This window comes from Amblyraja radiata, chromosome 20 (assembly GCF_010909765.2).
Source record: "Amblyraja radiata isolate CabotCenter1 chromosome 20, sAmbRad1.1.pri, whole genome shotgun sequence".
NCBI classification, from domain to species: Eukaryota; Metazoa; Chordata; class Chondrichthyes; order Rajiformes; family Rajidae; genus Amblyraja; species Amblyraja radiata.
Genome location: NC_045975.1, coordinates 21,548,631 through 21,575,165, shown reverse-complemented (window position 1 = coordinate 21,575,165; position 26,535 = coordinate 21,548,631). Strand labels below are relative to the sequence as shown.

At 42.3% G+C, this 26,535-nt stretch overlaps 1 protein-coding gene across 6 annotated transcripts in view; it reads left to right on the top strand.

Moving 5' to 3' along the window:
* Nucleotides 1–26,535, top strand: part of abcc8 (ATP binding cassette subfamily C member 8) — a 104,565-nt gene that overhangs the window by 77,011 nt on the left and 1,019 nt on the right. For all 6 annotated transcript variants that reach the window (XM_033038992.1, XM_033038997.1, XM_033038993.1 and 3 more), the window contains 13 exons: nt 560–726; nt 1,528–1,597; nt 2,831–2,988; nt 5,419–5,511; nt 7,416–7,518; nt 9,052–9,165; nt 10,810–10,930; nt 11,591–11,721; nt 16,321–16,399; nt 19,902–20,010; nt 20,984–21,087; nt 24,966–25,099; nt 25,744–25,806. In XM_033038992.1, the coding sequence (XP_032894883.1) occupies nt 560–726; nt 1,528–1,597; nt 2,831–2,988; nt 5,419–5,511; nt 7,416–7,518; nt 9,052–9,165; nt 10,810–10,930; nt 11,591–11,721; nt 16,321–16,399; nt 19,902–20,010; nt 20,984–21,087; nt 24,966–25,099; nt 25,744–25,806 (1,446 nt within the window). The remainder of the gene's footprint in view (nt 1–559; nt 727–1,527; nt 1,598–2,830; nt 2,989–5,418; nt 5,512–7,415; nt 7,519–9,051; nt 9,166–10,809; nt 10,931–11,590; nt 11,722–16,320; nt 16,400–19,901; nt 20,011–20,983; nt 21,088–24,965; nt 25,100–25,743; nt 25,807–26,535) is intronic.

Here is a 26,535-nt window from a genome sequence, read left to right as displayed (position 1 = left end):
GAGGGGTGTTTTGTGATAGTCAGATGGGTAGACATATGCCAGAGATGAAGAGACAAACTAAGCTGCAGAGGAAAGGAGAGATGATGTGTGAAATGTGAATCCAGACGAAGGAATGTAACTGGAAGGGGAGGGGGAGGGGAGAAATGTACGCGCGTCCAGGTGGGGCACTTTAGTTTAGTCAGTTTTGTCACATATACCGCGGTACAGTTAAAAGCCTTTTGATATGTGTTATCCAGTCAGCGGAAAGACCATACGTGATTTCAATCAAGCCACCCAACAGATGCAGGATAAAGGCAATAACGTTTAGTGCAAGGTAAAGTCCAGTAAAGTCCGATTAAAGATAATCCGAGAGTCTCCAATGAGGTAGATGGGAAGTCAGGACCACTCTCTAGTTGGTGATAGGATGGTTCAGTTGCCTGATAACAGCTGGGAAGAAACTGTCCCTGAATCTGGATGTGGAACGACAAGGAAGAGAGAAGGAGATAAAAAAGCCAAAGGAATAATCTTCTCATGTTCAACACATGCTTGCTCATTGATTTATCTTCTATTTGCTTTCTAGGATTGTTACTTCAATCATTCTTCATACATAATAGTCTTCAGCATCCTCTGCTGCCTAGGAATTGTCCTCTGTCTGATCACCTCTATTGCTGTGGAATGGACAGGCCTCAAAGTGACCAAGGAACTGCACAAGAGTTTGCTCAACAAAGTCATCTTGGCACCAATGAGGTACTGAACTACATTCTTAAATGTTTCTCTGCTCTCGAATTAAAAGTCCATTTTAATTTAAGTCATCTAGCAAGAAATTTGCATGATCGTCTTGTAAGTCTAACTTGTATATCAGCTTATATATATATTAGGTTACTGGGCTCCAATCTCTATGACTGTGCAATGCACTGAGGGACAGCACAGTGGCGCAGCTGGTAGAGCCGCTGCCGCACAGCGCCAGAGACACAGACCTGACCGAACCTGACCACGGGTGCTGTTTATGTGTGGAGTTTGCACGTTCTCCCTGTGACCGCGTGGGTTTCCTCCAGGTGCCCCGGTTTCCCCCACATCCCAAACGTTGGTTTATAGGTTAATTGGCTTCTATAAATTCCCCCTAGTATGTAAGTAGGAGGAAAGTAGGATAGCATAGAACTAGTGTGAACGGGGTGATCAGTGGTCAGCGTTGACTCAGTGGGCTGGAGGGTCTGTTTCCATGCTGTATCTCTAAAATTGTACTCCCTGTAAACTTCAGTTTCACACTAGGCTGCTTAAGTTAACATTAACCCTCTGCTTTTAAAGTACACCACCTGAAATTTAGAGCGCTCTTAGTCGTGATGTTTACAGCGCTCTTAGTTTCAACCTATAACATTTACTATTGCTTCCCCCTCCACGGATGCTGCCTGACCCGTTGAGTACCTCCAGCAAATAGTTTTTTTGCTCCAGATTCCAGTACCTGCAGTCTCTTGTGGCTCCAGAAATTCAAATAGCATTTACCAGTAATTATTAGTGCTTATTGTACACATTTTTCTTTGATTCCTTTAGATTCTTTGAGACCACTCCTCTTGGGAACATTCTGAATCGCTTCTCTTCAGACACCAATATAATCGATCAGGTAAGACGTTTGGAAGATTTCAGGTCATATTGCAAAAGTTTTTAAATTTTAATAACTTTATTAGATAGTGCAGAAACAGGCCCTTCGGCCCATCGAGTCCGCTCGGACCAGTGTTCACCCTCCTGCACTAGCACTATCCTCTACACACTAGGGACAATTTACAATTTTACAGAAGCCAATTAACTTGCAAACCTGTACGTCTTTGGAGTGTGGAAGGAAACTGGAACACCCGGAGAATTCCCATGCGGTAACAGATAGAACGTACAAACTCTGTACAGACAGTACTAATAGTCAGGATTGAACCCGGATGTCTGGCAATGTGAGGCAATAACTCTACCGCTGCACCACTGTGCTACACATATGCTGTAATATTCATTGACCCAATATCTATCCACTCCACTCTATATTCTTCCCTTAGGTATCACAAAGCAATTCAAGATATACACTTTCACAAGATTAACGGCGGGCACAGCGTAAAACGTTGTTACCACCGCAGAAATATATTGAGCAACCCAGAAGTCAAATCACTGACCTCGGGTGCTGTCAGTGTGGTGTTTGCAAGTTCTCCCTGTGATCGCGTGGGTTTCCCTCCATGTGTTCTGGGTGCTTCGGTTACCTCCCACATCCCAAAGACAGGTTTGTAGATCAGACTTTACTGGACTTTATATTGCACTAAACGCTATTCCCTTTATCCAGTATCTGTACATTAAGGACGGCTTGATTGTAATCATGTATAGTCTTTCCACTGACTGTTTAGTATGCCACAAAAAGATTTTCACTGTACCTCAGCACCTGTGACAATAAAGCAAACTAAACTAAATTTAACGAAATGAAACTAAGCTAATTGCCCCTCTGTAAATTGCCTGTTTCCATGCTCTTCTCTAAATTACTTGGCTGACAATTAAAGTTTACTGTTGATTGTTTTAGGTTCTTGTTTGCACTTCTGGTCGCCCCATTACAGGAAGCATGTGGAAGCATTCAGGTTGCAGAAGAGGTTTACCAGGATACTGCCTGGATTAGGAGGAATTAGATATAAAGAGAGGTAGACACAAAAAGCTGGAGTAACTCAGCGGGCCAGGCAGTATCTGTGGAGAGAAGGAATGGGTGACGTTTAGTGCAAGATAAAGTCCAGTAACGTCCGTAAACCAAGAGATAATTTGTTATAAGGGACGGGTGTTGATGGATGAGATTTGGTATTGACTGGATTGATGGTAATGTTGCATTTATTTCCAGCACATCCCCGCTACCTTGGAGTGCCTCAGTCGATCAACGCTCCTGTGTGTCTCTGCTCTGGCAGTGATTTCATACGTAACACCTGTGTTCGTCATCGCCCTGGTCCCTCTCGCAGTGGTTTACTACTTTATCCAGAAGTACTTCAGAGTGGCGTCCAGGTAGGCAGCTGCCAGAAGCTGGGCTTGCTAACATTACAGAGACGTAGGATTGTAGAATCACTCCACTGACAACATCAAGGTGAACAATACCGACAATGACTCAATGTCACTTTATTGTCACATGTACCTATGTTAGGTACAGTGAAATGCTTTGTTTTTACATAAAACCCGGTAAAATCACACAGCAGACCTCACCTAGGCAGCACACAAGTGTTGGTGCTTTTGTAACTTTTCTGGTGCCGTCAAAGTTACAAAAGTTCACTGAACAGCCCTATCGTCTGCATGCTGACCCATATGGCAACAGTCCCCCCCTCCCGCCAGGTTCCCCTTCATACTCGACGGCCCCCCGTGTCTAACTATGAGCCAGAAATGGGTATCAGCCCAGAAACATCACCTGTCCATGTTCTCCAGAGATGTTGCCTGATCTGCTGAGTTACTCCAGCACTTTGTGTCCTTTCCCTTACACATTCTTCACCATCTTAACTACCTGCACTGCCAACTTGATTATTTACACTATTTGGTGGATGAGTCTGCAATATATAAATTATTCTTTTTCTGGTAATCAAGTCATGAGTCAACAGTGTTTTTTTGTCATTTGTACCGAAACGGAACAATGAAACGCTTACTTGCAGCAACAGCAGCAGCACAACAGGTTTGTAAACACAGTACTCAATAGATAAAAAAGATAAAGGCAAAAAACAAGTGCCATGAATTAAAAAAATCTAAAATGGTGCAAAAACAAACCAATAAAGCACTAAGTCTAGGCAGGTCGTAGTTTAGTTGGAGTTCGTGGTGCTCAATAACCTTGTGGTTGTTGGGAAGAAGTTGTTCCTGAACCTGGACGTTACAGTTTCAGACACCTGTACCTTCTTCCTGAGAGGAGGAGTGACCAGGGTGGTGTGGGTCCTTGGTGATGCTGAGTGAATAGGGTGGCATGCCTCATCCATAGAAATTCACTGAATCAAAAAATTGAACACCAGCAGATAGTGCTGCTGCCTCACTCGCTGCAGACCCAGGTTCAATCCTGACCTCGGGTGCTATTTGCATGCAGTTTGTATGTTCTCCCTGTGACTGCGTGGGTTTCCTCCGGGTGCTGTGGCTGCTCTGGTTTCCTCCCAAATCCCAAAGATGTGTGGGTTTGTAGGCTAATCGGCCGCTGTAAATTCTCCCTAGTGTGCATGTAGTGCATGAGAAAGTGGGATCAATGGTTGGCATGGACTCGGTGGGCTGAGGGGCCTATTTTCATGCTGTTTCACTCACATTATCGCCATGGCTCATGTTTTAATGCTATAGGTGCCATTTAAATGCTTTTGCCACCTATTTGTCCTTAATTGTTTGGAGACATAACAAAATGGCAAGCTGGAAGTCAAGGCTTTAGTCTGAAGCACTACACAATGATAACCCTTAAGCTTCTATGAATAGGTGAAGTGTTCTCAAAGCACATAGTTAAAGCACTCTTCAATTTGTAGTGGGTCTTATCAAAATTGGGAGCTTTATACCCAACCATCAGTGCACCAGCTCTATTTACAGATAAAAATAACAATGAGGATAGACACAAAGTGCTGGAGTAACTCAGTGGGACAGGCAGCATCTCGAGAGAGAAGGAATGGGAGAGGTTTCAGGTTGTGACTCTACTTCAGAGTGAGAGTCAGGGGAGAGAGAAACTAGAGATATGAAACTAAATATTTCATCATGAGATGAAATGGTTCATTGTCATCGTCTGCTTTGAACTGTCGTTTTCACACCTTACCCTTCCATACCCTCTAGTTTCCCTCTTCCCTGGCTCTCAGTCTGAAGAAGGGTCTCGACCCGAAACCTCACCCATTCCTTCTCTCCAGAGATGCTACCTGTCCCACTGAATTACTCCAGAATTCTTGTGTCTATCTTCAGTGTAAACCAGCATGTGCAGCTTCTTCCAACATGTAAAAATAACAATGGCCAGCTTATTGAATCAAAAGATCAGCATAATTCATGCATACATTTAATTAATGCAAAGCTCTGAATTTTTAATAGCACATGTAAACTCCCCATAAATATCTTCAACTAAAAACTAGCAAAATGCTGGAGACTGTTAAGAAGCGTCCCGACCCGAAACGTCACCTATCCATGTTCTCTAGAGATGCTGCCTGACCTGCTGAGTTACTCCTGCACTTTGTGTCTTTCTATGATAAGCCAGCATCTGCAGTTAAGGGGGGAGGGGAGGGAGTGCGACTCATCCTTGGTTATGTTGCTCAGGTAATGGAGTCAATGGAAGGAAGACCGGTTACGCGATGGCCTGGGCTGCTTCCACAATCCTCAGCAAGCTTGTTAAGCCTCATGGTTTCTAGAGTGTGCTTGCGTCTGACGTGTATTGATCAGCGGAGTTGAAAGATAATAAATGATAAGGACTTACAACCATTAATAGACTTTTCACCATGCTTTGATCTGCAGAGACCTACAGCAACTGGATGACAGTACCCAACTTCCGCTACTCTCCCACTTCTCCGAGACGGTGGAGGGCCTGACCACAATACGAGCCTTAAGGTAAAGCTATCTACTAGAAATATATACAATTATGAGAGGCAAAGACAGTCAGAACCTTTACCACAGGCTGGAAATGTCAAAGACACGTCAAAGCATAGCTTCATCATTAGTCAGAGTATTGAGTATAGAAGTTGGGAGGTCATGTTGCAGTTGTATAAGACGTTGGTGAGGCCATATTTAGAGTGTTGTGTTGAGTTCTGGACACCATGTTACAGGGATGATGTTGTAAAGTTAGAAAGGGTACAGAGAAGATTTACGAGGATGTGGCCAGCACTTTAGGGCCTGAGCTGTTGTGAGAGGTTGAGCAGGCTCGGAGTCTTCTTTAGAGGGCAGGAGGATGAGGTGATCTTATAGAGATGTATAAAATCATGAGAGGAATAGATTAGGTACACACAGTCACGTGCCAGAGTAGGAGAATTGAGAACCAGAGGACATATGTTTAAGGTGAGGGGGAAAGATTTAATAGGAATTTGAGTGGTAACTTTTTCACACAAAGGGTGGTGGGTGCATGGAACAAGCTGCCAGAGTAGGTAGTTGTGTCAGGGACTATCGCAATGTTTAAGAAACAATTAGTCAGGTACATGGATAGGACTGGTTTAGAAGGATTTGACCTAAATGCAGGCAGGTGGGACTAGTGAAGGGGCATATTGGTCAGTGTTGGCGTTGGGCCGAAGAGCTTGGTTCCACACTGCATGACCCTATGACTAAAATTATGAGAGGCATTGGTAGGGTAGACAGAACCTTTTGGATGGAAATGTCAAAGATAAATGTCAAAGCAGAGCTTTAAGGTGAAGGGGCAAAGTTTAAAGGAGATGTTATTTTTATACAGAGGGGGGTGAGTGCCTGTAACCCACTGCCAGGGGTGGTGGTGGAGGCAGGTATGTCAGTGACATTTAGGAGGCTTTTGGATAGACACTTGGATATGCAGAGAATGGAGGGGTATGGATCACTTGCAGGCAGAGATCGTGTTCAGTATGGATATTATGGCCCACAGGGCCTGGACTGTTCTATATTAATATAACCCCAGATTAAAATGGTAACCGTATATTATTCAACCTATTGAAGGTTGGGATATTTGCACAATAGGGAAGGTAAGAATGACAGTGAATGGACAGACAGCAAGACCATATCAGATTAGTCATCACCTCATTCATCGGCAGAGGGATTGTATGGTCTATTCCTGCTCCCTCTTATGTTCCTATTCTGCCAAACATTTGCACGTGGAATAGAATCAGCGAGTCATACAGCACGGAAATAGGCCCAACTCGTCCGTGCTAACCAAGATACACCATCTAAGCTAGCCCCTTGTGCCTGCCTTTAGCATATATCTCTCTATACCTCTCCTAGCCATTCACCTGTCCAAAGGTATTTTAAATGCTGTAATAATACCTTCCTCAACTACCTTCTTTGGCAGCTCGTTCCTTATACCCACCACCCTCCATATGAAAAAAGTTGCCCCTCAGGTTCTGATTAATCTTTCCACTTCACTATCCTCCATGCTAGGGACAATTTTACAATGTTACTGAAGAAGCCAATTAACCTACAAACCTGTACGTATTTGGAGAGTGGGAGCACCCGGAGAAAACCCATCCAGTCATACTGAGAACGTACAAACTCCATACAGACAACACCCATAGTCAGGATCGAACCCAGGTCTCTGGCGCTGTAAGGCAACACCTCTACCGCTGCTGTCCTTAAACTAAGCTAAACTAGACAAAAATGGAAGCTGAGGACACATCTGCTCATAATCACAGAGTAACAGATTTACCTCAACTGGATGCAGAATTAAACTACTTTAGATGGTGTTTAAGCATTGAGGGGGATGAATGCTTTTTATATTTAAAGACAAATATACGCACCGGGTAAACTTGCAGCCAATGAAATTTGTGTGCCTGTGTTTTCAGGGAAGAAAATCGCTTTCGCCAGAAACTGCTGGAGCTCACCGACACTAACAACATTGCCTCCTTGTTCCTCACAGCAGCCAACCGCTGGCTCGAAGTTCGTATGGTAAGGGCTACAGATGACGAATCTTCAATGATTATTGCCTCTCCTTATCTTTTTTCCGCCTATTCTTATGAAATTAGAATTTGAACTGTGCGGTAAATATCCCTACAATAGCACACCAAATGTAAATGCTCCATTTCACTGACTTTCACTATAGACTTTACACTTTAGAGATACAGCACAGAAACAGGCCCTTCTGCCCGCCGAGTCTGTGCCGACTAGCGATCACCCCTTACACTAATACTATCCTACACACTAGGAATCATCTTACAATTTTTTACTGAAGCCAATTAACCTACAAACCTGTATGTCTTTGGAGTGTGGGAGGAAACCGGAGCAACCGGAGAAAACCCATGGGTACTCCGTACAGGCAGCATACGTAGTGTGTTCGATGGTCAGCACAGACTTGGTGGCCTATTTCCGCGCTGTATCTTTCAATCAGTTCAATCAATCAAAACCTCAACTAAAAACTGGTGGGGAGATGTAAACACATGAGCTTTCAGCACAATGATCTTTCATGAGAACAAGAGTCAAGAGTGTTTCATTGTACATACCGACAATGGTACAATGAAATTCTTACTTGCAGTAGCAAAACCGGACTGGAAACATAATGCACATCGAAAATATAAAATAGATTAAATAGATTAATAACCATGGGGTAAAGATAAAGATGAAAAAGTTACCATAACATCTCTATGCATGCTAGTTCATGGACGAGGTTTTGTTCTGGAGCCCAGTTGTTATAAAGATACCTTTAGTCACTGATGATAAATACACAATGTATTTGCTTATGTAACTCCCACTTCCGAGTTTGGATTCACTAAAGTTCAATGGTAACGGCAGTGTATCATGCAAACTTACCTGTGTTTTGCAAATTCAGCATGTGAGGAAAAATAAAATTCTAACCACATAGAATAGCACACAGAAGTGCTGGAGTAACTCAGCGGGTCAGGCAGCATCTCCCGAGGACATGGATAGGTGACGTTTCAGGTCGGGATCCTTCTTCACATTGTCCCATCCCAAAACCTCACCTATCCATCTTCCCCAGAGATGCTGCCGGACCCACTGTTACTCCAGCACTTTGTGTCTTTTTGTGAAAACCAACATCTGCAGTTCCTTGTTTCCACATAGAACAGCACTGCACAGGAACAGCCCCTTCGGTCTACAAAGTCCATACCAAATATGATGCCAAGACGAACTCTTATCTACCTGCACGATCCATATCCCTGCTTATCAGTGTACCTATCTAAAATGTACCTATGGTATCTGCCCCCACCACCACCCTTGCAGCGAGTTCCAGGCATCCACCAGCCTTAACAACCATCCGACATAGCTGCAAAATGGTTGATGTATTTATTATTCCCTCAAAACTTAAGCATTGATTAAGGTCTGGCGGCCAAACTAATAAATGTGCAGATTCCTTGTTCACTAATGTTTTGTTTAACTCTGCTCAGCGACTTTATTACTTCAAACATATTATTGCTTTATTCCATGGCAATTTTACATGTGAGTAAAGCTGTTTATTGTTGCCTCTAGGAATATATTGGAGCATGTGTAGTTCTTATTGCAGCAGTTGCCTCGATCACAAACTCTTTGTACTACGGACTTGCATCAGGACTTGTTGGTCTGGGACTTACCTATGCCCTCATGGTAAGAATATTATAGATACTTAGAATATTTAGGATGGGGGGGGGAGGATCTCATTGAATTTATTGAATAATGAAAGGCCTAAATAGACTGGATGTGGAGAAGATGTTTCCAGTAGTGGGGGAGTCTAGGACCAGAGAGCCAGAGGGTACAGCCTCAGAATAAAAGGATGTACCTTTAGAATGGAGATGAGGAGGGATTTCTTTAGCCAGAGGGTGGTGAATCTGTGGAATTAAATGCCACTGATGGCTGTGGAGGCCAAGTCATTGGCATTGGCGGCGCGACTCACCCGTTGCAGCGGCCCCTACAGCCTGTCTGTCTTTTTTTTATTTTTTGTCTAGTTAAATGTAGTGTTTGGTGTTTTTTAACACTGGTTTTAAATGTGTATATGTGGGGGGCGGGGGGGGCAGGGGGAAACCGTTTAAAATCTCTTCCCTGTCTGGGAGACCCGACCTTTTCCCTGTCGGGTCTCCGTTGTCGTTGGGGCCTAGCACCGTGGAGCGGCCTCCAACCTGAACGACCCGGGGGCTCGGGAGACCACGGAGCTGCGGACTACTCACCATCGTGGGGCTGGCCGGCCTCGGAGCGTGGGGAGCGGTGGTGACTCGCTGCTGCGACTCGACTCCTGGGGCTCGGAGGCTCCAGCAACGCAGCCGCAGGTCCGGTGGACTGGGACATCGGGAGCTCGCGGGTCCGGGGGGAGAGAGAGACCGCTTCCCGGAGCTCCCGCAACGCGACTTCTCCAGCCCGTGTCGCGGGGTTGGAACGACCCGGAGCGGGGTCATACATCGCCCGGCACGGCTTCATGGCCGTGGGACATTACAGCGCCCGCCGGGGGCTCCAACTTCGAGACTTTTAGACCGGGAGCGGGGCCGTAAATCGCCTGGCACGGCCTAAAATGGCCGTGGGACTTATCATCGCCCGCCTGGGGCTTCGACATCGGGAGAGACATGGAGAACAGGGGAGAGAAAAGACTTTGCCTTCCATCACAGTGGGTCCACTGTGATGGATGTTTGTGTGAACTAAATTGTGTGTATGTCTAGGAATTGTCTTTGTTTGTATGGCTGTGGAAACAGAATTTCGTTTGAGCCTCAAATTACAATAAATTGTATTGTATTGTATTGTATTGTATTGGGTATTTTCAAAGCAGAGATTGACAGGTTCTTGGTTTGTAAGGGAGTCAACGGTTATGGGGAGAGGTCAGGAGATTGGGGTTGAGAGGGGAATAATAGATCTGCCATGATTGAATGCCAGAGCAGACTCCATGGACCAAATGGTCTATGGCTCCTATATCTTATGCTCGTAATTTACTAACATATGAAATTGGAAGTCTTCAGGAGTAAATATAAATTTGGGTCACTTGGAAATGGAGATTTATTTTGTTGCTTTTCAAAATTGGGTGAAATTTATTATATGTTTCTAATCATTACTGTTCAATCTGAGATTTTAAATTGGGACTCCTTCGTCCAGTTGCTGAATTATATTCAAAACCAAAGTGGAAAAATATTTGGCATTAATTTTCTTGGCAAAGATCAAACTTACAATAGACTGCACACTCGTAGGCTGTGTTATTTTTTTTTTCTCTGAATTGTTAGCTGTTCAAGGCTTGACCAATTGCTGAAAGTAGCAACATTCTTTGCTTTGCAGATCTCAAACTACTTGAATTGGATGGTACGCAATCTAGCGGATATGGAGGTACAACTGGGTGCTGTGCAAAGGATAAACAACCTCCTTAAAATCGAAACTGAAAATTACGACGGACTTATATGTGAGCATTTCCAGTGGTTCAATTGTGCTTTTATTGTCACATGTGCTAAGTGCTAACATAGCGAAATAACTTTTCTGTACAAACAGTCCTGTAGAGTATTGGCATACCACCGATCCCCGATTACAATTATATAGAAATGGTCTACTGAGCCCGCATGCAAGAGGCGCCATGTTTTGGCGCCAATTTTCATAGTCCACGCTCCAGTTCCTATGAGTGGTGCTTGTTCCATGCAATTCCCAGCCTGTTGCATGCCTCCAGCCATCTCCTTCCTTGGGCGCCATGTCCCTCTCTTCGTCCGTCCACTTTTGTTCCCCGGGGGTGCCTCCCGCAGCCGACCATGGCGCAGTAGGCCCGTTTAGTAATGGACCTGTCCCACTTAGGCGACTCGTTAGGTGACTGCCAGGGACTAGTTTTAATGGAATTCACCTACGACACCCGGCGACAACCTACGACAGCACCTACGTCAACCTACGTCAACCCACAACAGCAAACATTGTCGCCACTGTCGCCAAAATTTTTTCAACATGTTGAAGATTTTGCGGCAGTCGCCCAAAAAATCGACTAAGTGGGACAGGCCCATTAGAATTCCAATGACCAATTAGTTAAGTCAGCAAACAATCTTTTAACTATTTGTTTCTTCTCCTGGATAAATTGCAACAGCACCTTCTCAGATTCCTCCTAATTGGCCAGATGAGGGTGAGATCAAAATCCAGAATCTCAGCGTTCGGTACGACAGCACCCTTAAGCCAGTGCTAAAGAACGTGAATGTTCACATCAGTCCAGGGCAGAAGGTAAGATGGCTAGGTTATAGTCAACCTGCTGTAGAAAGGATGTCGTTAAGCTGGGAAGAGTGCAGCTAAGATTTATGAGGATGTTGCCAGGGCCTGAGCTATAGGTTTCTTCTGGGTAGTTCACTTTCCACCCACATCCCAAAGATACGTGGATTTGTAGATTAATTGACCCCTGTGAATTGCGCCAAATGTGTGGGGAATGAATGAGAAAGCGGAATAACATAGAATGAGTGTGAACGGTGATTGATGGTCGGCATGGTCACGCTGTATCTTTCAAACAATTCAAACTAATGCCAGTTTTCTGAATTATAGCTAACTGTTTCTGCTACATTACAGAAAGTCTCTTACTTTTGTCTGTTGAAGGGATTTCCAAATGCCCCTCGAGTGTAGGGAGTGAAAGCAAAAGTGGCATAGCATAGAACTAGTGTGAACATGTGCACAATGGTCGGCATGGACTCAGAGGGTTGCAGAGCCTGTTTCCATTCTGGACCTCTAAACTAAACTCTAAAGATATGAATGACCCATTTTCATGTTTAACTATAGCATTACAGGCAATATAGAGTAGATCTCACAGTACTTACCAGGATCTCATTGAAACCATGGCAACAGATCCCATTGAAACCTACCGAATAATGAAAGGCCGGATAGAGTGGATGGCTTTGATTTGTTCTTTTCATACCTTTCATCTATTTGTTCTTTGTAACTTTTCGTACCTCTAGTTTCCCTCTCTCCTGACTCTCAGTCTGAGGAAGGGTCTAGACCTAAAACGTCACCTATACCTTTTTTCCAGAGATGCTGCCTGACCCACTGAATTAAACTAAAAGAGAGCAAGGCAATGCAATGATGTTTAAAAGCACTGCTCATTGTAATAGAAAGTATGTTTTCTTCCACACTCTACTTGAATAATCTCTCTGGTTCAGTAGGCTATATTTCTGATGTATGTAGTAGTCCCTTATGCTGGAGTTTCAATGGCAAGGTTAAAGTATACACCCTGTCCATAGTTAAGCATGCTGTGACAGGCTTTTAAAATGTATAAAGCCCTAGGGCTACTACTGAAGTGGAGCGTATACTCACACTAGAGTAGATGTCCTCGGGAGAAAGGAAAGAAAGGAGAGAAAGGTACTTAAAAGAAGAGATTTGGGTCTTCTATTCCTGAAAATAGAAACCTTGGAGCGTTAATTAATTTCCATTAAAGAAAGTTAAGGCATTGAAACAACTGGGTATTTATCGAGAAGATGGCAAGGATTAGTATTCTAAAACCTTTAAAAGGCAGCAATGTAAACCAACCAGACTAAAAATAATATTACTAATAATAGTTGATTAACTTAGAGCATGGAAGGCTATAATATAGAAACGTGGAACTGCAGATGTTAGTTTACAGAAAAAAGAAACAAAGTGCTGGAGTAACTGAGTGGGTCAGGCAGCATCTCTGGAAAACATGGGTCTGGAATTTTCACATCGGGAATTATCTGCAGACCAAACAAAACGGCACACGAACAGGCCCTTCTGCCCACACGGAACATGATACCAAGTTCAACTAATCTTCTCTGCCTGCGTGTGATCCATGCCCCTCCATTCTCTGCATATCCATGTGCTAATCCAAAAGCTTCTTGAAACACCACTATCGTATCTGCCTCCACCACCACCACTGGCAGTGTATTCCAGACCACTACCACCCTCTGTGCAAAAACGTGCCTCGCACATCGGCATTAAACTTTGCTCCTCTCACCTCAAACTTATGCCCTGTAGTCTTTCGACATTTCTACCCTGCATAGAAATGTCTACCCTTCCTATGTCACTCATAATATAAAATACTTTTATTAAGTGTATAAGAAAGAGGAGATATGACATTATAATATATTATACATAAAAATCACCTTATCAATGCATTGTGAACAATTTGTGGGCAACACAGTGGCGCAGCAGTAGAGCTGCTGCCTTTCAGCGCCAGAGACCCAGGTTCGATCCTGACTATGGGTGTTGTATGTATGGACTCTGTACGTTCTCCCCTTGACCCATGTGGGTTTTCTCCGGGTGCTCCAGTTTCCTCTCACATTCCAAAAACGTACATGTTTGTAGGCTAATTGGCTTTGGAACAATTGTAAATCGTCCCTGGTGTGTGTAGGATAGTGTTTGTGTGGTGGGATCGTTGGTCGGCGAGCACTTGGTGGGCCATAGAGCCAGTTTGCACGCTGTATCTCTAAACTAAACTAAATTGTTATCTCAGATCAGGCTAAGAAAACCCACTCCTCAGATGAAAGGTTATGGATTAATCCGACATTGTAACTGGATCTTAATCTGCAGCAGGTCAAGATACAGAATTGCCAGATGAGTTAACATTTGAATCCCTCGCACATCTGTCTATTTAGGCTAATGCAATCTAACTAAGACGCAATTTTCTCTAGTATTCCCTTCAATATTCTTTCTCTGTAACCAAAATAAAAGTAAAGCCATTACTGTTTATGGAACACTGGTGCAGCTTGACTATTTTGTTTGCTATTATAGTACAAATTCATCGACATTTCAGTTACCCAATAACATTCATTTGAATTGTGAGAAAAATGCATCTGCAAATTAATTTTGAAGTGATCTATGATTTATTGGGTAGGTAAATGTAGTTCTTTCGTCAGTCAGATTAAAAAATCCTCACTGCCAGATAGCAACTAAGCAAGGAACTATGTCAGGATGAGGAAATGGCAGAACAGTTAGAGATGAGGAGAAACTTCTTCACCCAGAGAATTGTGAATCTGTGGAATTCTCTGCCACAGAAGGCTCTGGAGTCCAATTCACTGGACGTTTTCAAGAGTTAGAGTTAGATTTAGCTCTTAGGGTTAAAGGAATCAAGGGAGATGGGGAAAAAGCAGGAACGGAGTACTGATTTTAGATGATCAGCCATGATCATATTGAATGGCGGTGCTGGCTTGAAAGGCCGAATGGCCTACTCCTGCACCCATTTTTCGATGTTAACTGCAGATGTTGGAATTTTGAGCCAAACACAAAGCGCCAGTCAGGCAGCATCTGAATGGACAGATGATGTTTCAGGTCAGGACCGTTCTTCAGACTGAATGTAGTAGGGGGGAGGAAGTTGGGAAAGAGAGGTGGGATGGGACTAAACCTGGCAAGCGATGGGAGTCTTTTCAGTAAAATGGAGACACAAGGATCTGCAGATACTGAAATCTTGAGCAAGTTGAATCGGGGAACATCTCTGGAGAACATGGAGAGGTGATATTTTGGGTCGGGAAGTGAGGTTCCAATCTGAAGCATGGAGCAGCGGTAGAGTTGTTCCCTTACAGCGCCAGAGACGCAGGTGCGATCCCGAATGCGGTGCTGTTTGTACAGTTTGTACAGTTTGTACGTTCTCCATGTGGCCGCGTTGGTTTTCTGGTTTCTTCTAAAGATGAACAAGTTTGTAGGTTAATGGGTTTTGGTAAAAATTGTAAATTGTACCTAGTGTGTAGGATAGTTCTAGTGTACGGGGCATTCGCTGGTTGGCGTGGATGCGGTGGGCCGAAGGGCCTGTTTCCGCACTATATCTCTAAAGTCTAAAGTAAAGTCACCTATCCTTGTTCTCCAGAGATGCTACCTGACCCCACTGAATTACCCCAACATTTTGTGACTTTTCTCGTAAACCAGCATCTACAGTTCCTTGTTTCTACCTAATAATTAAGTTATTGTGCTCTTAAGAAAACACCAGTTCTTCGGGGATGTCAATGGTGACTGTTAAGTGGGGACAGAAACGTCACATCTTTAAATCTGATGAAGGGTTCCTATCCGAGACGTCCTATTCCTTTTCTCCAGAGATGCTGCCTGACCCACTGGGTTTCTCCAGAATTTTGTGTCTATATTCGGTTTAAACCAGCATCTGCAGTTCCTTCCTACACACTTTACTTCCTTACGTCTTTCAAAACCCTGTCTTGTAGAAGTCGAAAGAAGGGTCTCGACCCGAAATGTCACCCATTACTTTTCACCAGAGATGCTGTCTGACCTGCTGGAGTTACTCCAACTTTTTGTGTCTATCACCCCTTCGTTCCAAATGGGATCGTGTGATATAGTGTGGAAACAGGCCCTTCGGCCCAACTTTCCCACACCAGCCAGCATGTCAGCTGCACTAGTCCCACCTGCCTGAGCTTGGTCCATATCCCTCCAAATTTGCCATGTACCTGTCTATTTCTTAAAAGTTGGGTTAGTCCCAGCCTCAACTACCTCCTCTGGCAACTTGTTCCATATGCCCACCACCCTTTGTGTGGAAAATGTTACCCCTCAGATTCCTATTAAATCTTTTCCCCTTCACCTTGAACCTATGGTCCTCGATTCCCCTACTCTGGGCAAGAGATTCTGTGCATCTAGGACAAGGGAGAAGCACAATTTTTGGATCTCCATAATGTTTAGTTGCAGCTGCAGATTTACTCTACAACACAATAATGAGTGCTCTTTGCTTCATTTTATTCCCAGATATAGGTCATGATATTTAAAAATGCTAGAATGACTGATTAAAAATACGACAATGTTCGCATTGGTGTAGCACCTTGTTTAAATGCATTACCAAATGCTTTACCATGTACTGATAATACTTCACAATGGAATCCATTTGGTCCACAGGTTGGAATCTGTGGACGGACTGGCAGTGGGAAATCTTCCTTTTCTTTAGCCTTTTTCAGAATGGTAGATATGTTTGAAGGTAAAGTTTTAACTTGAATTTGTTTTTCACACATTCTCTCATTTAAATTTTTTTTTTGTACTTTTGTTTTTATTCCCACCTATACTGTTAACATGTTTTTAAAAAATGGGTACATAGCACCAAGTTCTGGAAAGCAAAGGAGAGTTAGCAACTGAAAATATTTGTTTGTGGTATTGCAACCAGGAGTTAAGGAATGTCAACAAATGCAGTGTTGAGTACTTCATTTCTTGGCGCAGCTGGTAGAGTTGCTGCCTCACAGTACCAGAGACCTGGGTTCGATCCTGTCCCCAGGCGGTCCGTGTGGAGTTTGCATGCTCTCCCTGTGACTGCTTGGATTTTCTCCAGATGCTCCATTTTCTTCCCACGTTCCAAAGATGTACTGGTTTGTGGGTTAATTTGCTTCTGTAAATTGCCGCTAGTGTGCAGGGAGATTAAATCAGATAACATAGAACCAGTGTAGGTGTGATCGTTGGGTGGCATGGACTCGGTGGGCCAAAGGGCCTATTTCCACGCTGTATCTCTAAACAAACAATGGTACTGGCGGAGTAGACACAAACAAGGAACTGCAGATGCTGGTTTACAACAACAACAAAAGACAAAATGCTGGAGTACTCAGCAGTTCAGGCAGTATCTCTGGAGAACATGGATAGGTTGACATTTTGGGTCGGGACCCTTCTTCAAACTTAGAAATAAACCTTACAACAAACCAAAGAAATTTCCTCAACTACAGTATAATAACCGGGAAAAAATTAATATTAATATTAAAATTTTGGAAAGGCCCTACAACCCCCACAATTAAAATGTGGATTACGGAAATGTCGGATACCCTATACTTAGAAAGAATTAGACTTGTCTTAATGGACAAACAAGATCTTTTCCATAAAATTTGGGCTCCATTCATTAACTATCTGAAGGGATAGATTGGCACAGCACGAGGAACCAACTGAAACTTGAACTCAGGAACAGATGAAAAGCTATACTTTATAACCTACGAACCTATCTCCATTGACGTATTACAGTTAACCCATTCCACCTCCCTTGTTTTTCTGTTGTGTTTTTTTTTCTCTTTTTTCTTTGTAACTTTCTACCCTCTCTTTCTCCCTCTTTCTATAAAAAATAAAAACACTAGAAGCAGAAGTAATTGATAATGGAAAATTTTAATAATGTATGACTGATGTATATGAAAAGTTTTTTTACTATAATATGTAACTACATTTTATAATATGTCTACTAATAAATATATTTTTTTTTTAAATAAATAAAAATAAACCTTTAAGCAACGTGCTGAAATTCCAAGCTAAACGAAAATTACTCCTAGCATATTTTAATGTAATAAGCGATAGAAAAGTTTGAATCCAATAGTTTTACCTTGTTGTACCATAAAGTACTCTGTACTAGTCACTCTTGTAAGATCATTATAGCTGTCCTTGTGCCAAAGAACTATAAAACAGTGAAGATGCAAGGAACCACATACAGTGCATTGAGAAAGTATTCAGACCCCTTCACTTTTTCCACATTTTGTTACATTACAGCCTTATTCTAAAATTGGTTAGTCATTATTTTTTATTATCAATCTACGCACAATACCTCATAATATAAAAGCGAAAACAGGTGTTTAGTAATTATTGCAAAATAATTAAAAATAAATAACTTAAATATCACATTTACGCAAGTATTCAGACCCTTTGCTGTGACTCTCAAAATTGAGCTTTGGTGCATCGTGTTTCCATTGATTATCCTTGAGATGTTTCTACAACTTGATAGGAGTCTACAAGTGGTAAATTAAATTGATTGTACATGATTTGGAAATGCACACACCTGTCTATATAAGGTCCCACCGTTGACAGTGCATGTCAGAGCAAAAAACAAGCCATGAAGACGAAGGAATTGTCTGTAGACCTCCGAGACAGGATTGTGTTGAGACACAGATCTGGGGAAAACATTTTTTGGAGCATTGCAGGTCCCGAAGAGCACAGTGGCCTCCGTCATTCTTAAATAGAACTTTGAAACCACCAGGACTCTTCATAGAGCCTGGCCAAACTGAGCAATCGGGGGAGTAGGGCCTTAGGATAGAGACTTACTAACATATTCAGGGAGGTGACCAAGAACCCGATGGTCACTCTGACAGAGCTCCAGAGTTCCTCTGTGGAGATGGGAGAAACTTCCAGAAGGACAACTATATCTGCAGCACTCCACCAATCAGGCCTTTATTGTAGAGCGGCCAGACAGAAGCCATTCCTCAGTTAAAGGCACATGACAGCCCGCTTGGAGTTTGCCAAAAGGCACCTAAACAAGATTCCCTGGCCTGATGAAACCAAGATTGAACTCTTTGGCCTGAATGCCAAGTGTCACGTCTGGTGGAAACCAGGCACCACTCATCACCTGGCCAATACCATATCTACGGTGAAGCATTGTGGTGGCAGCATCATGCTGTAGGGATGTTTTTCAGCGGTAGGAACTGGGAGACCAGTCAGGATCGAGGTAAAGATGAACGGAGCAAAGTATAGAGAGATCCTTGATGAAAACCTGCTCCAGAGCGTTCAGGACCTCGGACTGGGGCAGACGTTCACCTTCCAACAGGACAATGACCTAAAGCTCACGTCCAAGACAACGCAAGAGTGGCTTTGTGACAAGTCTGTGAATGTCCGTAAGTGGCCCGGCCAGAGCCCGGACTTGAACCCGATCGAACATCTCTGGAGGGATCTGAAAATAGCTGTGCATCGACACTCCCCATCCAACCTGACAGAGCTTGAGAGGATCTGCAGAGGAGAATGGGATAAATTACCCAAATACAGGTGTGCCAAGCTTGTAGCGTGATACCCAAGAAGACTTGAGGTTGTAATCACTGCCAAAGGTGCCTCAATACAGTACTGAGTAAAGGGTCTGAATACTTATGTAAATGTGATATATCAGTTATTTATTTTTAATTATTTTGAAAAAAAATCTAAACACCTGTTTTCACTTTTTTATGGTGGGCTATTGTGTGTAGATTGCTGATAAAAAAAATGAATTTAATCCATTTTAGAATAAGGCTGTAACGTAACAAAATGTTGAAAAAGTGAAGGGGTCTGAATACTTTCTGAATGCACTGTATAATGGAATCTTGAGCAAAACACAAAGTGCAGGAGGAACTCAGTGGGTTATGCAGCATCTGTGGAGGGAATGCATAGGTGACGTTTTGGGTCAGGACCCTTCTTCAGACTGTATAGGAGAGTCAGAGTCATACAGCGTGGAAATAGGTCCTTCGGCCCAACTTGCCCACACCGACCAACATGCCTCATCTACACTAGCCTGAAATCTACAGTTGGCCCATAAACCTTTAAACGTATCCCATCGATGTACCTTTCTAAATGTTTCTTAAACGTTGTGTAGTAGTATTGGTTTAAGACAAGGAAATTTTAATGTAACTGGTTAAGGTATCACATAGCATGCATGTTACACGGTGTTTGTACAGTACAGTACTTTATCAACATTTTGATAAGTTTTTTTCCTGCTACAATAGGGAGAATACTTATTGATGGAATAGACATTTCTAAACTGCCACTAAGCATGTTGCGATCCAGACTCTCTATCATTCTTCAAGATCCTGTGTTATTCAGTGGTTCAATACGGTTAGTATTAATGAAAAAGCAAATGGATCTTCCATGGGTAATGCCAATTGCATAATTCATGTGCGAATCAGCTTTTGATGCATGTAGTTCAAAAACAATAATCTGTCAATTTGCATAAAGGATTATTTCTGCTATGTTGACTTTGTTCTTAGAAGACTGCAATGTAGATCAAAATAATCAAAATTCAGATACTTGTCTGATAAAAGATTTAGTTTTATATTGTCATGCATATCGAGGTACAGTGAGAAGCTTTTTTTGTTGCGTGCTATCAGTCAATGAAAAGATGGGCAGCACAATGGCGCAGCGGTAGAGCTGTTGCCTTACCATGCCAGAGACCCAGATTCGATCCTGACTATGGGTGCTGTCTGTATGGAGTTTGTATGATCTCCCTGTGATTGCGTGGGTTTTCTCCAGATACTGCAGTCTCCTCCCACATTTCAAATACATGCAGATTTGTAGGTTATTTAGCTTCAGTAACATCTTATATTGTCCCTAGTGTGTGGGATATTTCTTGTGTATGGGGTGTTCACTGGTTGGCGCGGACCCCGGTGGACCCAAGGGCCTATTTCTGCGCTGCATCTTTAAAGTCTAAACTAAAAACTATACATGATTACAATCAAGCCGTCCACAGTGTACAAATACAAGATAAAGGGTATAACGTTTTGTGCAAGATAAAGTTCAGTAAGGTCCAATCAAAGATAATAGGAGGAAACCCACATGGCCTCTGGGAGAATATGTAGACTATGTACAGACAGCACCCGTAGTCAGGATTGAACCCGGGTCTCTGGCGCTGCACGGCAGCAACTCTACCGCTGCGCCACTGTGCCACCCCCTTTTTTAAATGTGTAATGAACAGTTTGTCAACTAAGAGTTGGCTCGAGTTCAATGGGTCTCCGTACCACAATGACTTGAAGATAATCAAACTAACTTGTAAAATTTGAATTTTGAACTTGTTATTTTCATTTTCCTGTAGATTTAACTTGGACCCAGAGAAAAAATGCACAGACAGCATTCTGTGGGAGTCCTTAGAGATCGCACAACTCAAACACTTGGTGAAAGCTTTACCTGGAGGTTTAGGTAACACAGCAGAAAAATTAACATGCAACAGAAACACATTGACAAAATTAATGTTTTACTACATCCTCACACGTTACAGGTCATAAGTACCATATTTGATATTGTACTTTGTAGAGTGTATTTTTCTAACCCTACAGAAAGATAAACTTTACATTATCAAAAGATCACAAAATAATTTATTCTGTAATGTAGAAGGAAAGATAAAGCAAAACATTTATTTTTGTGAAAATAAGGAACTGCAGATGCTAGTTTACAAAATGACACAAAGTGCTGAGTAACTCAGCAAGTCAGGCAGCATCTGTGGAGAACATCGATAGGTGATGTTTCGGATCAGGACCCTTCTCCAGTCTAATTGTAGTAGGGATCAGTCTGAAGATGTATCCCGACCCGAAACATCACCTATCCATGTTCTCCAGAGATGCTGCCTGACCCGCTGAATTGTCAGTGTTGGGGATCACATATTTCATGTATGTTTCAATTTGCTGCATATCCTCCAATATTACATTAAGCAGATATTAAAATGAGATTTTGTACACAGAAAATACAAATCACATCTTGCCTCATGTTTGAATGTATGAATAATTAACCTCGGATTTTAAAGGAACGATAGATGTACAAAGATAAGATAGTGCAAGGGAGTGTGGAATAGATATGCAAAAGAATGTGAAGGTTATAGAGTGCAGGAAAGTTTAGTTTAGTGTCATATGTACCGAGGTACAGTGAAAAGGTTTTGTTGCGTGCTAAACAGTCTGGAAAGACCATACATGATTACAATCGAGTCGTCCAGTGTGCAGATACATGATAAAGGGGATAATGTTTAGTGCAAGATAAAGATAATGGAAGAAACAGATGGATAGTATTTGTCTTGGCAGCAATGTGGATTGGTGCAGTTGTCCACTGACAGCTTATATTAACCACCTATTGATTTTTATTTACCATCCCATTTTACACCATCACCTGAACAAACCTGAATAAAGCAAGTGATTGAAGCAGAAGCTACAACAAGAATTTCAAAAGGTTTCCAATACCAGCTAAAGCTAGTTTAGGTAGTAGTTTATTTTTAGTTTAATATGTGAGACCGCAGAGGAAAAGCTTAGCAGCATGAGAGGGAGAGAGTATCGCTGCCTTTTTAAGTTAATGGACATCCAGCAATGACACTGGTTTATACAGCTATCTTTTGTTTATGTCCACTTGCGGCAGATAAAGAAAAAATAATTTGAAGACAAAAAGCCTTGCTTTAATCTCTTTAATGGCATTTTATACTAATGTAGTTCATGATGCATACAATATGCAGATTAGTACCCTGATTTATAATAGCATAGATCAAGCTTTAGTTTCCTCCAGATTAGTTTAGTTGTCACGTGTACCGAGGTGCAGTGAAAAGCTTTTTTGTTACATGCTGACGTGTCAGGGGAAAGACTATACATGATTACAATCGCGGAGTCCGCAGTGTAAAGATACAGGATAAAGAGAATGACATTTAGTTGATCTCAGACCTAGTCATAGTCATACAGTGGGAAACAGGCCCTTCACCTCAACTCGTCCATGGCTACCACCAGTCCACATCTATGCTAGTCCCACCTGCTCACATTTGGCAACTATCACTCTAAACCTATCATATCCACGCACCTTTCGTTTAGTTTAGTTTAGAGATACAGCATTGAAACAGGCCATTTGGCCCACCGAGTCCGAGCCGACCAGCGATCACCTAACACTCTAGCACTATCCTACACTCTAGGGAGAATTTACAATTTTATCGAAGCCAATTAACCTACAAACTTGCACGTCTTTGGAATGTGGAAGGACCCTGGAGCAAATTCAGTACTGACAGCACCTGTAGTCAGGATTGAACCCGGGTCTCTGGAGGTATGAGACAGCAACTTTACCGTTGGTGCCACTGTGCTGCCTTGTCCAAATGTCTTTTAAATTTGTTTGCGACAAATGAACCAGCCACATTGATAAACATTGCCACAATCCTGTGGATCCAGTTACATAAGTGAAATAGATTAGTGGTTGGCTTGCAATTTTAAAATATTACACCGCATAAACATGACGCTAATGAATTGTGAATGTTTTGTGGGGACATGCAGAGTAGAATTATAACTACATGTCTTCCCAATCAAAAATAATTAAAGCTAGGATCAAGGCACATCCCGCTCTCCTGGAACAGGCTCATAACCGGTTGTAAATAAACCAGCACAAGCATACGAGGCTGGAGACCATTTAAAGAATGCATGCTTCAGATCTTTTTTCCCCCACTTCTCTTCTCCCCTTGATCATGTGCGCTTTCTCTGTGTTTCCTCTAACACTCCAAAGACGTATAGGTTTGTAGGTTAATTGGCTTCTATAAATTATAATAGTCCTTAGTGAGTAGGATAGTGTTAGTTTATGGGGTGATCGCTGGTCGGCGCGGACCCGGTAGGCCAAAGGGCCTGTTTCTGTGCTGTATCTCTGATGCTGGCCAAGTGAGTATCTCACACAGGGAGAGTGTAATTGACTTCTAATATTAGGAATTCCTGGAAATCTTTCAGTGACTTCTGTTGGAAACTGCGTATGCACTGACATCAGATAGGCTTAGCAGTGATAAATGTAAGGCGGCACAGTGTCACAATTGGTAGTGTTGCTGCTTCACAGCACCAGAGACCCGGGACCGATCCTGACGTTGCACATTCTCCCAGTGACCATGTGAAATTCCTCCTGGTGCTCCAGTTTCCTCCCACGTCGCAAAGACGTGCGGGTTTGTCGGTTAATTTACCTCTGTAATTTACGTAGTGTATAGGGAGTGGATGAGAAAGTGGGATAACATAGAACTAGCGTGAATGGGGGATCAATGGTCATCGTGGACAATGGGATGAAGGGTCTGTTTCAACGCTGTGTCTTTTAATCAATTCAAAACAATTGTGGTCAAAATTTACTGATGCTCTTTATACTAACGCTTATGGCTGTAGGAACTAGTATCCATAATGTCAATAGCCAGAGCGTTCATTGACCTTGCAAATTATTCAACGTTTAATACATTTAATTTAGTTGAGATACAGCAAAAACCTACGAGAGACAAAGGTTGGATAGACAGGCAGAATCTTTTGCCCAGGGTGGAAATGTGAAAGGCTGGAGGGCATGGCTTTATGGTGGAGAGCAAGTTTTTAAACATAGAGTGGTGGGTGCCTAGAACGGCTGCCAGCATGGTGGTGGAGACAGGTGCAGGCAGAGAATAGTTTAACTTGGCACCATGTCAGACACAGACATTGTAGGCCGAAGTGTCTGTTTCTGTGCTGTACTGTTCTATGTTCTAATTTACCTCCCTTGCCGTACACACCTTGGTGCGGGAATTGCAAGCCTCTATGTACAATTACAATAAACCCAGACTAATGTAAACAGTATAATATCTGCAATGCAAAATATTAGTCAGATTATTGGGCTTTTTTATAATTAATTGCAAGGAATTTTTGCCCTGAAGTCCAAAACAATGGCAATAATTAGCTTTTTTTGGAACGTCAGGAGAGCAAATATTCCTTTCCACATTATGCCGAAGGAAAAGAAATATTAAATGTTTAAAAATAAAGATTATCAATCTCCACCATTCTGGCAGTGCGTTCCAGGCATTTAAAAACCTGCCCCACATATCTCTTTTAAACTGTCCTTCGCACTATAAATCTTTGCCCTCCGGTCTTTGATATTTCCACCCTGGGCAAACGGTTCTGACTGTCTACCCTACCTATGTCTCTAGTAATTTTGTGCTGCATCTCTGAACTAAACAAAATTAAAAATCAAATGTACTAAACATTGTTGAGTAGTTTGCCAGGTCAATGAATATTAAGTTTATTATATTACCTCAGTCATGAATCATGATTCCGACTTTTTTCATATCTGAATGGCAGATGCTACCGTTACAGAAGGAGGAGAAAATTTTAGCTTGGGTCAACGTCAGCTGTTTTGCTTGGCAAGAGCCTTTGTGCGGAAAAGTAGCGTGTTGATTATGGATGAAGCCACAGCCTCAATCGACATGGAAACAGTAAGTACCAGTGGTCATCTTTCATTTATGATTATTTCTGAGAGGCATCAATCTGGGGAGAAGTGAAACAGTTTTAGGATTTGCACGGGCAAGCACTGAAACTGCAAAGTGTGTTCCCATCATCAGTGAGGAGCAAACAACTCCATGCAAATTTTCCAAGATCAGTTTACCATCTGTGGTAAGGGATACAATTGTCATACATCTATATAAAACAAAGTAGTTTGGTGTAACCAATATATATTTCAAGGATGTTTTCAGAAAATTCTTGAGATGCAGATGCTGAATTTGAATCACTTCTGTTCACTATCTTTATTATTTACACATACAACTAAATTGAGTGGAGGGGAACCAGACGACAAGGTTTACAATGACAGGGGATGGATTGAATAGGGGTAACTTTTTCACTCATATGGTGTGGGTATATGCAACAAGCAGCCCTAGGAGGTAGTTGATGTTGGTACTATAAACAGCTTTTAGAAGACATCTGGTCAACAACATGAATACAAAAGGTTTAGAGGTATATATAAGCCAAATGCAAGCATGTGGGACAAGCTTAGATAAGACATCTTGGTCAGCACAGACGAGTTGGGCTGTTGGACCTGTTTCTGTGCTGAACGACTCTAAATGATACTGCTCTTTTGCAGGAAAATATTTTACAGAAAGTTGTGATGACAGCCTTTGCAGATCGAACAGTGGTGACCATTGCTGTAAGTAACATCAGCCTTTACTAGTTTAGAATCCACCAAGATAGGATTCCAGGTTCATAGGTGTTACTGACTGTGGATAAATCAAGAGTTTTAAAGGATGATATTGTCAACAAATTTCATTTATGATCATTTCATCTGAGAGGCATCAACCAAGAGAAAAGTGATACGGGTTTAGGATTTGCATTGATAAGCCCTGAAACTGCAAAGTGTGTTCCCATCACACACCCATAATTGGGGAGGAACAAACAGCCCCAAGCAAATATAGTGAGTCTGAAGGAAGGTCCTAACCTGAAACATCACCTATCAATTTTCTCCAGAGATGTTGCCCAACCCGTTGATTTACTCCAGCGCTTTGCATCCATCTTACATATAATGAGAACAGTTTTAACATCTGTGGTTAGGGATCCTGAGTTGCAAGCACACTGATTGGAATAAAGACACTTAAAGATCAAATTTGAGAATTGGATATCAATGACAGGCACTCGTGTTTCATCCATGTATAGATACCTTGGAAATATGGATGTTGGGCTGTGTGTTGAGACCACTGATTAGGAATAGGGCCACAATAAATGCTTTCCTTTAATTAATTAATTAATTGGGACAGTGCTGAATCTTCCATATAAACCTGACGTTGCTGCAATTCAAAAGGAGCAAGGGATTTTATGCTAGAAAACCAAAAGGTATTAATAAACAAGTGACATAAACAATTATAATTTTGGTGATATTTAT